General features: G+C 35.3%; 1 protein-coding gene across 1 annotated transcript; it reads left to right on the forward strand.

Annotated features, from left to right (window-relative positions):
- Positions 1-12564: 12564 nt before the first annotated feature.
- LOC119079729 lies at positions 12565-17414 on the forward strand. The gene is made up of 3 exons (XM_037187794.1): positions 12565-12792; positions 15564-15687; positions 17281-17414. Exons 1-3 carry the CDS (start codon positions 12684-12686, stop codon positions 17405-17407), a joined length of 360 nt encoding a protein of 119 aa, XP_037043689.1. The 5' UTR covers positions 12565-12683; the 3' UTR covers positions 17408-17414.
- The last annotated feature ends 982 nt before the right edge of the window (positions 17415-18396 follow it).

Here is an 18396-nt window from a genome sequence, read left to right on the forward strand (position 1 = left end):
TTTACTGTTGAGAATTTTGTATTTACAAAGATGTCGGTAGTACAAGCACAGATCAATGAAAATGATCTCTAATGAATAAAAGATCGTCAAGTACACCAGGCTGTAAATTAGTTCGGCGAGGTTCCATTGTTCTTCCTGCATCACTAAAAACACGTTCGCTGGAGCCGCTGCTAGCAGGAACATGCAAATGTTTTCGGACCTGATTGTACAATTTAGGAAAGCGTGTTTGGTTTGCGGCCCAAAAAAGTTCGACTAAGTGTTTCTTATCGTTTTCGTTATTGTACAATGAATAATCGGCTGTTCGCATGTACAACTCAAATTCATCTGAATTATTTTCATTTAAATTACCTTCGAGATGTGAAAATCTGCTAGTTTGACCATTTGTTTCAGGCGCAGTTATTATCTCGTCTTTCAGTAAACGCTTGATACCATCGAACACTTCATTACGTTCATCATCGCTTAACATTTTTAACGATCTGTATCTGGGATCCAAGAAGCAGTCGATCTTATTTCTCATATTTATAGTGTATTTCTTCAAAAAGAACTTTCTTGCAATCAGAACTGTTTTTTTCATTGCCATACGATCGAAATTATCCTCATTTAGGTGGTCGGACAACTCAGCATACCAAAGTAGAATTTTGTTTGCAGTAGGGTACGTGTCTCCTTCCATAGATTTGCATGCATCTTTAAACGGTTGCAGAAATAGTATCATTTCGTTCCCTAGCTCTATATCAATGTTCCAGGTTATTCGCTGAGTGGGAGTTAATAGGGGAATAATTTCAGAATATAGGTCAATAACCGATTTTATCATGTCCAGTTTATAGTTCCATCTTGTGCCACAATCTTGAACTACGCATTTACTTAATTCATTGATCTTCCCACTTTGTTTCAAATACCTCACAATCTTTTTGCAACGGGTTAAAGTTTTTAGGATAATTAGGGGAAGATCATCACTGCTGAATGTATTTCTCAGTATTGTACTCAACAAGTGCGCACGACAATTGATTCTTTTGTATGGTCGTTTTAGAGCTTTAACCATGTTGGAACCTTGGTCCGTAACAAATGTTACTTTACGTAATAGCTTGGGGTCAAACTTCATTTTCTTAAACCGTTTTTTAAGCTCACCCATGATGTTTCTTCCAGACTTTATCTTCGCTTTAAATTTCGCAGTAAAAAGTACTTTTCTTTTCAGCCTTAAATTCGCATCAAAATAATGAGACGTCATAGTTAGGAAATGATTATTTCTATGTGTTTCCGTCCACATGTCCGTTGTAGCAGAGCATTCCATATTCTTTATTGCGTTTTCGATGACTGGTAATATTTGCTGTTCCTTTTGTTCTTTAATTGATGAAACATTTCTTGAAATAGTTGTGGGGTGCGGTAAAATGCAACCAACGTCTTTGTTACCAAAAAATGCACTGAGTGACCAGGTATGTTGGATCAAGCTTCTAAATCCTTCACCAGACACAATCTCAAATGGTTTCATGTCTTTTGCGCAAAACTCAACAGATTTCGCAGTTATTATTTTTTTGAGCGCAGCGTTGCTCATCTCAGAGGGAAAATCTTTTCGATTTAACATTTTCCTGTCGATTTTATTAATTAAACTGTTTATTTTTGAAGTTCTTTTAACTGACAATAGTTATTTCAATGAGAATTAGAATCAACTTCACTATGTGAGATTGTGAGTTAGAGTGCTATGAAACTTAGTCACAAGTGTGAAAGAAAAAACACCCCGTCCTCTTTCGGGACCGAAAACGAGGGCTTTTCTGAAATCTTTTAGCTTTTTCGACCGTCTAGATGATACATCTCTTATTTCGTTGATCAATTTGTTATCAAAACAGTAATTTTTAGTGAGATAAAACACACTTAGGCTATTCAATTCGATACAAGTAGAGTATGAACCCCGAACATAAAGACTCGGGAAGATTAATTAAATTTGAACATCGGTCTACAAATTTCAAAAAGTTCGACCAAACCCTACCATCACCTTTATGTATCAGTAAGTTCGACCAAACTTAGTCATGCCTTCACTAATATCAAAAAGTTCGACCAAACTCAACCATCCCCTTACTAATTTCAAATATTTCGAACAAACCACTCAAGTTTAGGATATACTATCATGTTTAATCAAATTCTTAAATATTTATGCTGATTACTCATAGCTCAATCGGGATTAAACTCAAAAAGTGAATACGGAATGAGTTTGAAGATGATCAGTGAACATGAGCACGACACGAAAGTACTTTTCTTTAGAACGCAGGTCTCTGCCCGAGGTTAACACAAAATTTTTCATCCATATGTGGCATGAATAACCATTTTGTCAACGACACAAACACATCAATTTGTTTCACAACATTTTTCAAAACCAAAACAAAGTGACAGTTGCAAAAAAAGAAAAAAATAGTTATTTATCTGTCTAGAACGATAATCTCGAGCTTATCCCTCTAGGGAGTTTTTGTTTATCTCGATATATCTGTTCTCGACAGATAAAATATGATATGCACCTATTGCCAAACTGTTATTTTGACGTGTAGGCATTATGACCCACGCCTTCGGCTAGGGCAATAATGTCCTACACGTCAAAATACCAATCTTGGCAACAGGTGCATAATATATATTATCGCATACACGCAGTGTTCGGATGTCAAAATCACTTAACTAGAAGAATAATTCAAAAATTACACTTCAGGTCTATGTTGTTGTCTCGTTTTCGCTTATGTAATAAAATAGAGTACACACTTGTCACGAAGAAGTCGAGGCTTGCCGAGTGTAAGATATATTACATAACAAGGGATAAAAAGTAACTATCCCGAGTTATGTAATGGATTTTATCGCATACGGTGTGTGTGTATTGGAGAACGTTAGCTAAACGGCCGCTAACGCTAATTTCCAACGCTAAATCCCCCGCTAACGCTAAAATCAACGGTAATACCCTAACAATAAATGGCACCATTGTGAATGCATACACATGGACGACGCATATTTCGATTTATTTTCATTTATTGCTTGCCACATGCGAAAATTGATTCATACATATCAATTTGGGCCCCACGAAAATGGTCGATTCCCTTAGGGATATTTGCGTGACACTTTCGTCAGGGAATCTATATTTTCGCGGGGTGCTCGAGTCATTCATGTAAAATCAGTTTTCGTGGGGTGCAGCCATATGAAAGTGAATGCGTCATCTGAAATATTTTATGCTTTTTGACATGAAAACGAGAATAATTATTGTTTTGTGTTTTTGGACAATTATTTTGCAGTGGCGAGAGTTCAGTGTGGCAAAAGAATTTCAATTCTTAAAAAGAAAAATCACAAAGCTGAAAGCGTCAGCCATATTTCTTCATATTTAATTTCAATGTTTATTATGAACACACATAGCGAGCACTTTTAGTTGCGTATTTTTCACTTAAATTCGAAAACACTTCACACATTGATTAATTTTAGACACAATTCATTTCACTTCACTGCAAAATTTTTCGTCTAAATAACAAAGACAACAAAATCATTGCTTAGAATGTATTATCATGGTACGGAATAACAATTCAATGACAACATGGCACCTGCTATAGTGTGATCACTTCGATCACTTTCGGTACGGTTGGTACTGCTGTACCAATACCAATATTTTCGGGATATTTTATGAAGAAGTATGAGCCGATTTCGGCTGTGTACTGGTTTTATAGTGGCGAAAAAATTTCTTTTTGTTTTGTTGATTTTGTCTACAGAGATGGTTGTATTTAAATCAGCTTTTGTTGCTATTTATAGAAATTGATATGTAAGAATCAATTTTCGCATGGGCAAGCAATAAAATAGAATACAGTGCATCCTGCTGCAATGATTCATTACATGGTGGAACAATTTTGAAACTTGCAACTCACGCGTGTGTGTTTAAGCGCCTCGGTTTGAAAACTGTTATTTTGACGCGGGTAGTTACATACCTCGCCTTCGGCTCGGATATGCAAACTCTACCCTTGTCAAAATAACAGTTTCCAAACCTTGGCGCTTAAACACACACTTGTGAGTTGCTCGTATCTCAAAATTGTTCCCCCATGTAATGAATCATTTTCGCAGGGTGCACTGTAACCTACTATTATTATTTTAAAAGGTCATCCGGATCAACATGTTATTACTGCAGGCCGTAGATCTAATTTGCAGTAAGGTAGCGACACATACCACATCTGTATATAGAAATACAGTTAAAACAATGCTCTGATCTGATACATCTCGCAATGAGAATGGAATTTCTTACCTGTCGTATTAAGAAAGACGCACAGGGGTTTAATCTACGGATTATCTGTGTAAGAAAAGAAATCTCGTCCATTGATTCACCGTTCACTCACAGTCTCAGTGTCAGTTTTTTACCATATTCAAGACTTCAACCGAGCAACCGAACAGAACAATAAAAACCACGACAGAAGGGCCATATTCTAAGTCCAAGTCGTCCAAGTACAGTCAAATCCGCGTAAAAACGCAAGAGCGAATTAAACAAAAACAAAAAGTCGTCCGAGTCTCATTTATCCCTAGAGTACCCAGAGACACCGTTTTGTTCCGCTAAATTCAAAAACTTCGGAGTTCATCTTTACAATTCCCGTGAAATGTTAAGTGAAGACAAACACATTGGGGAACTCATCAGGGACGACTCGGTGTGTTTGTTTCCTGTCTTGCCCGTTTCTCTTCTATATACTCATTGAAGAGTATAACCTGAAGTGAATCATAACTCGCCAATCCATGTGTTACACCGAGAAACACACTGACACCGAGACACACCGAAATTGCGTCGTCCATGTGTATGCAGCATTCACAATGATGTCATTTATTGACTGGGCCTTACCGTTGATTTTAGCGTTAGCGGGGGATTTAGCGTTGGAAATTAGCGTTAGCGGCCGTTTAGCTCCTTGACAGCTGATCACCGACTAAAGTTTTTCCTTGTTTTGGAAGAGATGTTTACTCTTCGACAGCTAATCACGGACTAAAGTTTGTCCTTGTTTTGGAAGAGATGTTTAATCTTCGACAGCTAATCACCGACTAAAGTTTTTCCTTGTTTTGGAAGAGATGTTTAATCTTCGACAGCTTATCACCGACTAAAATTTGTCTTTGTTTTGGAAGAGATGTTTACTCTTCGACAGCTAATCACCGACTAAAGTTTGTCCTTGTTTTGGAAGAGATGTTTAATCTTCGACAGCTAATCACCGACTAAAGTTTGTCCTTGTTTTGGCAGAGATGTTTACTTTTTACATACATATATTTGCAAAACATGCTCTTACACCACAGGCTATTTGTATGGAAAATTCCGGGAGCCTTGACTCTCAAAAACTGGCGCTTACCCGATTTAAAAAAAATCTCATTTTGGTCTAAAGCCCAAGATTGACCAATAACCCATATTAGAATGTAGTGAGTTTAAAAATGAAATTTCAGGCATCAACAAAACACTATGAGGTCAGGTTATTTATGGCGCAATATATAGCAATATGTTTACACAGAGTTATAAAGCATGTGAGACAGGACACTGCATACGTTTGATGGCTTGTTCCAAAGATATTTTTTGGTCAAACGGTTGTCATTTGCATGAAGTCGTTTATGTTAAAATGTGCTACCTTAATCTATTACGATGCGAAAATTGTCAGTCAAAGGACCTGACGCAGCCAAAAGGTGGGACTTAGTTTATAAATAAAAGAAAAACTTTCTACAAACCAACCTTATCTCTATAAGGTACATCCTCAATTGGATGTAATACGATCGACAATAAACACGTTCAACACATAAAGCGCTGAATTTATTTACGATTTATATTTTCATATAATTCGCATTTCCTGATATACCTTCCAATATTCCATATTGTCACAAAGGACATTAGATGCATTACTTACTTTCTACATCTAACGTATACTTCTTTATGGAGAAATAAACAGAATAGATGGGCCATTTACCGAAAGGACCTATCATATATGTACAGAGAAAAATATTATTTAACTTGATGTGTAACATGGCATCCAGTGTAGTGTGATGTGAACACAGAGGAATAAAATGTTGTAAGCACCATAATAGGTTGAATGATGAAGATTTTATCCACTTTTTTTTGTTACTAGCTTCTTGTTATCATTGTCATTGAGGGAAAATATGTCGCTTATGCGAATCTTCATCAAGAGGTTTTTTTTTATACTTTTTAAGTGAAGGGGTGCTGATGTAGAAGTCAGAAAATGCTGACTACTCATTACGATGATGGTTTATAAAGATATATACGTTATACTTCTAACATAGCGGATCCAAATGAATTTATGCAAATAATGAAAACGAAATCAAAATTCTGAATATTATATTTATATGAGTATACTCACCTTAAATGTATATTATTTCGACGGTTGCTGCGGGAATGAACCTTTCTGTTGAATTTAGTAATTCATATGTATTTAAATGTTGGTCATATGGACATATCGGTCTAGTCATATTGTTGTATCATATGTGTCAATAAACGTTCTTCTTGTTTGTGACTTCACCAGGGTCGGTCGTCTTTTATTTGTCCGCTGTGTAGAAACTCATATTCTAACACTTTCGTAATTTATTATAATTCCTTCAACCTAAAGTTAATAATTCCTCAATCTAAACTGGAGAATTTGAACGTTATTTTATTTGTACCATATTTGAATGACTTTGACTTATGTAGACTTTCACTGACTTAATTTATACAATAAAAGCCCGTCCCTGTTTGTACTGGATGCAGCACGCCAAAACAGACTTCTTCAGCACTGTAACACCTCGCAAAATAATAAAAAAAATCGATTTAGCTTCGCTTCAAGCATTTCTACATTTCTTGAAGTTTTAGGATATTTTCGACGTATTTGCCATTTTTAGTAATTTTTTTTGCAAATATTTTTTCTTCGCTGATCTCAAATTTCCTTTAACTTTTCGAGAATACCCATTTGTTTAAAAAGGAGCACTTTTAGATGAACTTCCTGGAAAGTTAAGTGCCCATTCCACTTAAAAAAAGTACGCCGTGAGAGAGCCGTTAGAGCGCCGTGAGAGAGCAAACTGTCAAATAAACAAAGAAAAATTGAAAAAATTCAATTTTGTCTCTCACACGGAGTACTTTTTTTGGTAAGAGGAAACTAAGCATTACGCTAAACTTTATCAATTTTTGTGGGGCTTTATACAGCGCTGCAGCGCAATTCAAATGAGCTCATAGAGACCTTTCCAACGATGATATGTAAAAATAATGATTTGCAAGGTTGCTTTCTTGGTCCATTGTCGCAGCACACAAGGGTTTTTTTTATTTTGTTCATTCAAAATAGAGAACGTTAGATTTTTTCAACGCTAAATGCCACACACTAACGTTAAGACTAAATCCGTTCGGTAATGGCAAATGCCGACGATAAAGGCAACATTTATGAGTTAGTCGACACCATGTTGCTTTGAAGATTGCCGCCAATATCAGGCACTTCTTCATCTCTGAATATATCAGCAATCGCTGTTTCAAATTTAAAAATTAATTCATTGCCATAATTCTGAGATATGAGTTTCGTCCTTTATTTGCAAGAAATTTACTAAAATTAAAAATTTATTTATGAAACAGAGCATCTTTAGTATGTGAAAAAGTGAATCAAAACCAAATATTTTAGCGGAAAATCTAATTTTTCTAATTAATTTAAATGTTTTTCGAACTCAATCAGTAAAATCTAATCAAAATTGAATGTGTTTTAAATAGCCCAAAATGTTAACACAAGAAACAGTGACTTTTTCGCATAAATTCTCGTACTTTTTGGCTGAAGATTGTTTAACATATAATTAACATAAGAACTTGGGAATCATATAATGTTTACTTTTATGAATTCAATCTAAAACAAGTGCAGAAAGTGATTATTTATGTGAAATTATATGTAATAAATATGGTTCCCGGTTCGACACGGGAAAAATCACGGTTCGACAGTGATTGTTGTGACTCAACTTCCACGATTTTATTGGAAAATTTATGTGATCATATAATTAACGATTCAAGCGAATTTTCAGCCTACAATACGCAATAGCAAGTGTTTTTGTACTCAAACTAAGTGATAACAAGTATATCAATTTATGATTTTCATATTCGGTTTTAAAGCCTCTAAGAACATGACGTGTCGAACCGTGATTTTTCTCGTACTGTCGAACCGCGATCCAAAACGTCGAAGCCGCAATCGATTAAAGCCTTAATAATTAACTGAAATTAGCATTAAAATAAACATAAGTAGGCTAGTTTCGTAGAAAATTAATTGTCTCTACGACCTAAAACGATTTCCGCGTACATGTCTTCCGTAAAACGGAAACGATCGAATTCAAACTCAGATTTTCAAAATTCCGCCGAACCTCGATACTTTACACAAATTATCTTATTTAATTACTGTAGTTCGTCCGTCGTTTTCGTAATCTTTTTCGCTTGTTAATTTAACTTTCTTTCTTTTACTTTATTCTTTTTATTTTTATTTTTCGATGATTGAGGCTCTTGTCGTTTATTAGTTTGCTTTGTTTAATTTATTTTTTTGTATTTTTTGTATAAGCTGCTGATTTTGAATTATCTCTGAACATTTGTATAAGGAGTGATCCTTTTTGTTCTGAATTAATAAACCAAATTGAAATTGAAATTGAAATAGTTCGTAGATCTTATTATATTAGCAAGTGACATTGAGCTAGAAATAGTTATGTATGTAACGAAACTTGGAAATTCCATTTCGATCGAAACCAGTGAGATGACCAAAATATTATTTTTGAATTTAGGAAATTTCCATACAAATTGATGCAATTCAGTACGGCTCGACCGGCAAAATTCAGGTGCTACAAAATTAACTTAATCAAAATTTCGGTTTCAGTGGTTCCAACTTATTGGACTTCTAATGTCCACAATGATTAACCGTTATTGGTTCGATTTTATTGGTCTGGGACCGGGTAATCTCGTTTTCATAACCATTCGAATTCGATTACTGTATCATCGCATTTGAATCCCACTGGTTTTATTACAACTGAAATTGGTTCCATTAAAAAATTGTAAAAAGAGCTGGAAATAAAGATAATTATTTTCATTAACAAAAGGGGAAACAAGAAACGAAAAAAAAAAAAGTTTCATCAATTAGACTTTATTGCTGTTTGTCAAAAGGGATAATTGTCTAAATCGATGAAAAACAATTTATTTTCATTAAAATGTTGAAAACGCAATTACATTATTAATTGGCGTTAATTAGCTTAATTAACATACTTACCATGCACACTCATGTCTTGAATTTAATGCACATTTTAGACGCAAGCCATTTATCCAGTGTTCATTTATTTTATTTATTGCATTGTGAAACTATGACTTTTTATCTCGGGGTGACACAGGACATCCCAACTCGGAATTTTTTCTTATTTTCTTCCCTTGCTAAACTTCGTCGTTTTAAACATTTTTGTGGATTTGTTTTAAATTTTCCGATTTCCCTCGAACATTGTCTCGGCCTTTGTGTCATCTTTTTTATCTCTTTAAATTGAGTTCGTCATCATAAACCAACGCGGTAGTACATTTCGTATGGTACACCGACGATGAATTCAAATTGACTCATGGCCAAGAGCCCGAACAAAGCTGTTCCGGTTAAACATGTGTTCGACACAGGACCGACGCACCATCGACTTTCAGAGCAAGGAAATTTTGAAGAAAGTTTGCAAAAAAGGAGTCCTATAAATCCAAGAGGCAAATCAGATCATCTTGCACGACGACCAAACAGATGAAATTTTGGTGCTAGCAGCAGAAAAAATCTTGTTGCAAACACGTTAGTAAATTGGTGTTTAGCCCACACGCTGTGCTGCCGAACTCGCTTGATAGTGTTGTTAGGATTGTTGTGAAATTGGTTGTAATTTGGTCGATATTTCAAAATTCAAAGTTTATGAATATTATGGTTTACATGGTGGGCAATTAGAAAAATTTGGTCACTTTCTGTGTATGTTGGGCAGCTGGAAAAATTTGGTCACTTTTAGGGTATGTTGGGCAGCTGGAAAAAGTTGGTCACTTTCGGTGTATCTTGGGCAGATGGAAAAAGTTGGTCACTTTCGGTGTATGTTGGGCAGCTGGAAATATTTGGTCACTTTTAGGGTATGTTGGGCAGCTGGAAATATTTGGTCACTTTCGGGTAGCTGATTTTCGTCAAATTTTCGATTTTCGTCATTTTTTTTAATTTCGTCAAAATGTCGAATTTCGTCAAATTTTTTAATTAGAACTGTTCTAAAAAGCAGTGTTGACTACACTTCTAAAACGACTGATATCCTAACAAAAATCTCTTCGAGAAAAGTGTGACGCAGTCTTTGAGGTCCAATTTCTAAAATGAATGATATCGCTAGAGTTGACGCTTTCAGCTTCTTTTTCAGCCTGTTTCTATCCACTGCTGGATGTAGGCCTCTCCAACTTCTTTCCATTTCGTACGATCCATTGCCATTTGCTGCCAGTTTGTACCTGCAATATTCTTAATTCCGTTTGTCCATCTCTCTGGTGGTCTACCTATAGCTCGTCTTTTATATGGTCGCCAGTTCATGATCTTTTTGGTCCAACGTTCGTCTGTCCTTCTTGCAATATGTCCCGCCCAGCTCCATTTCAGAGATGCTATTCTTTCCATGACATCAACGACCCTGGTTTGTTGTCTAATCCATTGATTCGTCATTCTGTCTCTGAGTGTTATTCCAAGCATACTCCGTTCCATGGCTCTTTGTGTCACTCTCAATTTATCTTCGGATGCTTTTGTTAAAGTTAACGTTTCCGCTCCATAAGTGAGCACTGGAAGGACACAAGTGTCGAAAACTTTGCGTTTTAGACTATTATTCATTTTGCTTTTGAAAATTAGTTTGAGTTTTCCGAACGCTGCCCATGCAAGACCAATCCTACGTCTTATTTCTGCAGTTTGGTTGTCCAGACCTAACTTCAGTTTATGTCCTAGATATACATAGCTGTCGACTCGTTCAATGACAGTGTCACCAATTTTGATTTCTCTATCGTCCCCGATGTTGGTCATGACTTTTGTTTTCGATAAGTTCATCTTGAGGCCAACTTTGCTCGCCTCTTCACTTAACTGTTGTAGCATAAGCTACAAATTTTTTTTTTTTGGTAAAAATTATTTGGCAGATGATGAGAAAAACTAACCCAGCTTGTTTGAACTAATTGGGTGTAAAATTTAATTTTTGCGTAACGAAGTTGAAAGCGTCAACTCTAGCGATATCATTCATTTTAGAAATGGGACCTCAAAGACTGCGTCACACTTTTCTCGAAGAGATTTTTGTTGGTTGTAAATAACATATAAAATCGAATTGGCTAAAATAATTCGAATCTTTTACATTTTCCGTTTTTTTTTACAAACTTACCTAACAAATTCTTTAATTTCGAAGGCAACGGTCGCGTCGCATCGTTATAAACGTTATAAAGAAAGATGTGCGGTATACAATTAATCTTTTGATATTACTGTTGCTGTCATAATAGATCGTGTTAAATATTGCGCGGTACACCTCTATCAGACGGAAATTTATTCCACTCCAATCAATAAAAAATAAATAAATCCAAAACAAAGAATATTTCATTTTGATGGCATGATTAGCATTAAGCAAACAAACACTTGATGTCGTCGTCGTCGGTCTTACGCTTTAGATGTTAAACGCCACATAATAAATGTTTTTCGGCTTTTTGTTATATGTTTATCGCTTCTTTTTAGTATCTACTCACTATTGAGATCTAAGTTTTTAGTAGGTGGTCCTGCAATACGAATCAATGTTATTGTCGGAGAAGAGGTGCTACTTACAGATGTAATGTCCCAAAAAAAAAATGATCGAGAAAGGTTAACACAACATTTAGTGTTCTTATATCGTTGGGAAAGTAATCATTCTACAGAGATATGGAATAAAAAGTAATTGTGACGATTTGCTAAACCTAAATATTAATTGACGAATGGAATGCACGACACATTCAAAGCGTCTTAATTGGTAATCACAATAACAGAAATTAGTTGTTGATGTAACGCAATGGAAACGAGAAAAAAAAATACTTGAACGAAGAAGAAAACAAAAACGTAAACAAAACGCAGTGCTACAGAGACCCGCAATGCAGCGCTAGAGCGCTAATCCCAAGGTTGTACTAAAATTGCCCAACAACATAGAAATGTTAAGTTGGTACATATGCGGCTCGATAGAAGGTCAAAGTTAACACTGTGAGGTTTTATTCTTTACGACCGATGTGGATCTATGACTTGTCAGTGAAAGTTGTCACAAAATATTAGTTCAACACTAAAGATCAAAAATAATTAGATTTCAATCGATAAATCTTGTTCAAATAATGAAATCAAATGAAATAATGTTTGTTTGCATCACCATGTCAAAGAACTGTCAAAATTTGGTCAAAACTTGACCAGAATGTATAAGTTTCGCCAAGTTGTATTTTCGCTTGTTAATGAACCGAGTGGATATAGGCTAGGTATATATACTCACTTCTCGTGCCAATGAACATGAAAGACGAGCATAAACTATGTAGTATAACGCAATTACACAAACGTTACTAAAAATGTGTTAGATCTGATACTATGGACGGGTCAACAATCATGGGCGATATACAATCGCCAGACGTATAAGTTTGTTATATTGAGCATTATTGAGAATATGTATAATGGTGATCGGTGTTAATAAACATCAGTAATATTTGTTAATTCAACGCGATAAGTATGGACATCAAATTATCTACGGTTTCGTTGATTTTTTTGTGTACGATTGGGTGTTCAATTAGTTTTTGTGAATCATCGACATTTATTCTACCAAATGTTGGACATGCAGGTAGATTTATGAAACTTGTGTACGCTCTTACTACGGCACTATATTGCCTATATGAACCGATATGGTGCTATGTTGATATTCTCACTTTGTCGCTCCAAAAATATAAATTTCAAGCTGATAACGAATTGTAAATAGCTAGTTTAGGTTGATAGTGAAATATTATTAATGCTAGTAATTGTGGTATAAACTTTGGTAGAACACGCACGAAATTTTGAAAACTGACAAATTTTCTGTTTCTGTGTTTTAGTTGAGTTTTTGATTTCTGCATATAAAAATAGATGCAAAATTCACAAAAACACCAGAAAACTACAAAACAGAAAAGGTGTCGGTTTTCAAAATTCCGTGCGTGTAGTATAACAAATAGTCTTTCTGTGCCTTAGGATCATAATTCGACGTATTTCGTCACTGCACCTACTTCATCACGAGTTGCTAACTACGTTTTTTGTGCCGAAAGGATCATAATGAGAAGACACCACAACAACATAAACAAAGATATCACTCTACAAAACTCTAGAACAATTTCATCAACTATCATTCGATTGCGTCCGAATAGTATTTTACCTGACTAGGGATAAAAATATGAAGGCGAAGCCGAGGTCAATAAACACACGAAAACGAGACTTTTCATTTTTATCCTGAGTTATGTAATCGATTTTACATGCTGAAGGCTTCGAAAGTAGTGCTTTAAACATGAAAAGTACGGTTTTCGACGCATGTAGGTATTTAGGTAGGTAATGTAGCATGTAAAAAGTATTTATTGCATTGGCGTGAATATATCAACATTAAATGCTGTTTTTCGAGGTATTATACCCAACATTATTCCTAGTAGTTAAGCACCTAGGTTAATAATTTTATTATGACCTCTAGGGTAATCATGAAAATGATCGAATTTTCAATAGTTATTTATCTACCTACCGTGGTAGATACAACGTTTTTCGCAATTTCGGGCCATAATCACCTTTCCAATGCAAAATATTACCAAAATTTCTACCAAACATTCACATGCAAACATGAATTCATTTGAACGATCAAGCAACCTGCACTAAATACACATTGCAATGTGATGTATAGAGACGCGCCAAATAAAATCAAGTAGTCAATGCTTAGTATGTACGCTTCAACAATACGTTCTGTATAATTGTGTGACTCTGTAGCCGAATGGCTATGGTCGTTGCCTGGTGTTTGGAAGAATTTTGGTGTTGGATGTTCAAATCCTGGTCTGTGCAAAGTTTTTATTTATAAAATTTAGTCTTTCTTAAAGGCACTAAGCTATGTAGCGTGCGAAAAAAATGTGAAAAAGCCCAAGTGCGAAAAAAATAATCAAAAACGCACTGTGAAATAAATACCTTCAAAACGACATTAAATGGATGCATGGAAAGGTGATGATTATGGCCCGGGGGAACGGGGGAACGGGGGAATTCTTGCGTACATCCAAACTACACCACTAACTTCTCCATTCAGTCATAATGAACAAACGTGTTGCAAAGCATACCATAAAAAAAACGTCTCTTCAACTCTTCCGTTCAGTCTTAAAAAGCGACGAGTCACTTTATTATTAGAAATTATGTGAAATTTTTACAAAATCTTCAATCAAAAAAATACCAACTAATGTTTTGTAACCTGCACAAATTTTTTGCGATGGTTACAACAAAGTTGCCTACCATATGCTGAAGACATTCGCAGAACGAATATCTCCAAGCACAGACCACTGTTTCGATCCTGGGAAACTAAGTGCAATGCAAATGCTAACAGAGTACAAAAATTGTCAACATTCGCCACGTCCCACCAGGCAGTGGTAAATGTGCATACAATTTTAGGCGGTATATACATTCATGCCAACGGAAAGATTTAGAGAATTATTAAAAATATGTTGTAACACATTAAATTGTAACATAATACAAAAAATGAACACCAGACAAAAAATGAAGTTACATGAAGTGAAGGTTCTGAAAGAACAAGTTAAGGCAACTCTGAGTTGATCACGAGGGCGGTGACACACAATTGCGTCAACGGCTGCGATGTTTATATGTAAAATGGATCTTAACAAAACAAAATTCTCAATTTTCGAGAAAAATATTTTCTTCAAGTTGATTTCTCACACTATCTGTTTTTAAATTTGGTGTCAACCGCCTTCGTAGTTGTCTTGACCTGTTCTTTCAGAACTTTGACATGAAGTAACATTTTCCATATTGTTCGTTATATTCCACAGTTGTATAATCTACTAACATGAAATTCCATTGTTGGCCGGAGAGAGCGTCCGCGAAAGTTACTTTTACGGCCGCAAATACGTCTCTCTGAGATATACTGAAAAATTGAATTTTTCGATCGTAGGTGCAGTGACGAAAAACGTCGAATTATGATCGTAAGGCATTAAAAGTTCGTTTTTCTCAAGGTAAATATAGTGAGGAGGTAATGCCATATACAACCGAATCAGATGTGCAGTGGCACGAAAGTTTGCTATAAACGCCATCTCTCCTTGTCTTCAAAATAACAAAATTGCTTAGAAACCTGGGCCATCTGTTTTGTGATAGGCACAACATTTTGTGAAACACAAATCATAGTCAACCATTTTAAAAAAAGATGTCAGTGGGCGTGGCAACGAACTATTGTGCTAGGCCGCGCGTCTGAATGGCATTACCTCCGCCCCATATATTTACCTTGGTTTTTCTCTTTCGTTCACTCAAATAACTATGCCTACCAATTGATCGTAATCGAATTCAGTACCTACACTGCAACACCAACAATTCTAATTCAATTTAATTTGATTTCAGACCACTTGGGAAAATGTTTCCACAAAGAATCTGGAATCGCTGTTAAGCCGGGACAAATAATTGAAATTTTAAATCACTGCGTACAACTGTATTGTCAAAAGAATCTCGTTTTCGCAGGAATCGGGTAAGTTTTATTATCTTTTCGCAATTCCGGTCCATAATCATCACCTTTCCATGCATCCAATGTGGCTTTGAAGGTATTTATTTCACTGTATTCCTGGACGCAGTGCGATATCAACTTTTTTTCGCACGCTAAAGAAACTATTACCTTCAACGAAGGCTAAATTTTTATAAATAAAAATCTTGCATTGACCAGAAATCGAACCCCCGACACCAAAAGGTTTTTGAACACAAAGCAGCGACTATAGCCATTCGGCTATAGAGTCACACAATTATACCGAACGTATTGTTGAAGCGTATAAGGTGACCGTGATGTGCGGATGCGAAAACCTGATCGTGATTTGCTTATGCAAATTTACATGTAAAATAAAATATACCGCAAATCACAGTTATGTTGGATCTTGATTTGCGGTATAATTTTTATGACGCTTTAGATACCTCCAAATATCGGTCTCTATTGAATTTCATATAAAATACCACAAATCACGGACACCATAACGCAAATCTCGATCCAATTAAAAAATTAAACTTAGTTAAAGAATTTCTTTAAATATCGATTAATTTTTAATTAATTGCGAAGCCAAATGTTCATAATAAAGTTTACCATTACTCCTCGATGTCAAAGGATTTCAAGAAAACGACGTACAAAGTTAAAAATTGTCACAATACCACAAATCACGGTCAGGGACCTTATACTAAGCATTGACTACTCGATTTCATTCTACGCATCTCTTTACATCACATTGCAATGTGTATTATAATGCAGCCTTCTTGATCGTTCAAATGAATTTCTGTATACACAAGAATTTTGGAACAAAATGTAGGACATGTTTTGCATTGGAAAGGTGATTATGGCCCGAAATTGCGAAAAACGTTGTATCTACCACGGTAGGTATGCCGGTATTTTTTCGCACACGACATCTTGTCGATCTCGGCTTCGTCTCGGGTCGACAATCGACATCTAGTGCGAAAAAATACCTTGGTAGATAAATAACTATTGTGTTAATATTTATGCCGAGATGTCAAAAATCGATTAAATTTTTCCTTTTCAATTCATCATCAATTTCTCTCACTTATTTTGAACTCTACCGAAAATTTTCACCTAAGATATCTATTAGCTATGTTAGTCTCATTCTACTATTTAGAGTCCAATGCAGTAGAAAAATATAAAAACCGGAAGTACAATCGCTAAACAGAACTGGTGTGCATACGTTATTTTGCACCAGCTGGTCACATACAATTCCAAATGGGACCAGCTGGTGCAAAATAACGTATGCACACCAGTTCGGTTTAGCGATTGTAGTTCGTCGAAAAAAATTTCTTTAGGAGAACAACTCTTTTTTTATTAGAACACAAGTGGTTTACGATTTCTGATAATATAGCTAACATAGCCGCAGGCATTTGTCTTTTTCTCGTAAGGTGTAAAAAAGACGTAACGTTTTGATCTCTACAGTAAAACAATTCTTTGTTTAAATTTAAAATCGATAAAAAATATAAAACGTTGAAATTTCGAAGATTTTTATTTTGAAGGACTAGACTAAACGACACGCTAAAATCGATTTTTGACATGTCGCAATAATTTTGTTGTTTTTTTTAGATGTACTTCTGTAGAAGCATTTGATGAAAATTGTCATGAAATTCCTGGTGACCTAAGATTATCATACCCAGATTGCTGTCCACGTTTCCGATGCATAAACTTGGACGGAAATATCGAAATATTTTGAAGAATAAATTTTTATTTCATTAATTTGGTATTCGTGTTTATAAAGACGTGAACAATATTACATATCTTTGGTAAGCGTTCAGTACCATCAGGAGTCAGAATCTTAACGTTGCTATATACACTATCACTATACCGCTGAAGGTGCTCATTCTGCTCCTCTACGCAAAAGTTTTATCAACAAAAAATTGAACTAAAAAATTTAAGAAAGAAAATTTTACAAATTCGAAAATTTGACGAAATTCGAAAATTTAACGAAAATCGAAAATTTAACGAAAATCGAAAATTTGACGAAAATTGAAAATTTAACTAAAATCGAAAATTTAACGAAAATCGAAAATTTGACGAAAATCGAAAATTTGACGAAAATCGAAAATTTGAGAAAAGTTAAAAATTTGACGAAAATTTAACGAAAATCGAAAATTTGAAGAAAATTTAAAATTTGACGAAAATCGAAAATTGGACGAAATTCGAAAATTTGACGAAAAAAGTAATTCTCTATCTGCCAACATTCAAGAAATATCTCCAAAACCCCAATTGACCCACCCATTTCCAACTTTCGACATTTTTCACATATGCCCTTCTGTTCTACTCATAAAACTCTAAGACTTTGCCGAAAAAGTAACTCTCTATTCTCTATCTGCCACCATTCAAGAAATACCTCTAAAAACATAATTGACCCACCCATTTCCAACTTTCGACATTTTTCACATATGCCCCTCTGTTCTACTCGTAAAACTCTGAGACTTTGCCGAAGAAAGTAACTCTCTATCTTTCATAACCCAAAAAATATTAGTCCTTCCATCCTACGCGGGGTAGGGTAATCTCGCACACCACACAAATTCATGGTGTGCGAGATTCACATCTAAGTGGTGAATCTCGCACAGTCATGACTTTTCGTTACATGTCGTAAAAGGACGCATACTATGATCGCGTGTGCGAGATTCCCCGACACCTCCTACGCTCGAGTAGCTCAAAATTATTTTTTGTTCG

The sequence above is a fragment of the Bradysia coprophila genome, unplaced genomic scaffold (genome assembly GCF_014529535.1).
Source record: "Bradysia coprophila strain Holo2 unplaced genomic scaffold, BU_Bcop_v1 contig_328, whole genome shotgun sequence".
In the NCBI taxonomy this organism is placed as follows: Eukaryota; Metazoa; Arthropoda; class Insecta; order Diptera; family Sciaridae; genus Bradysia; species Bradysia coprophila.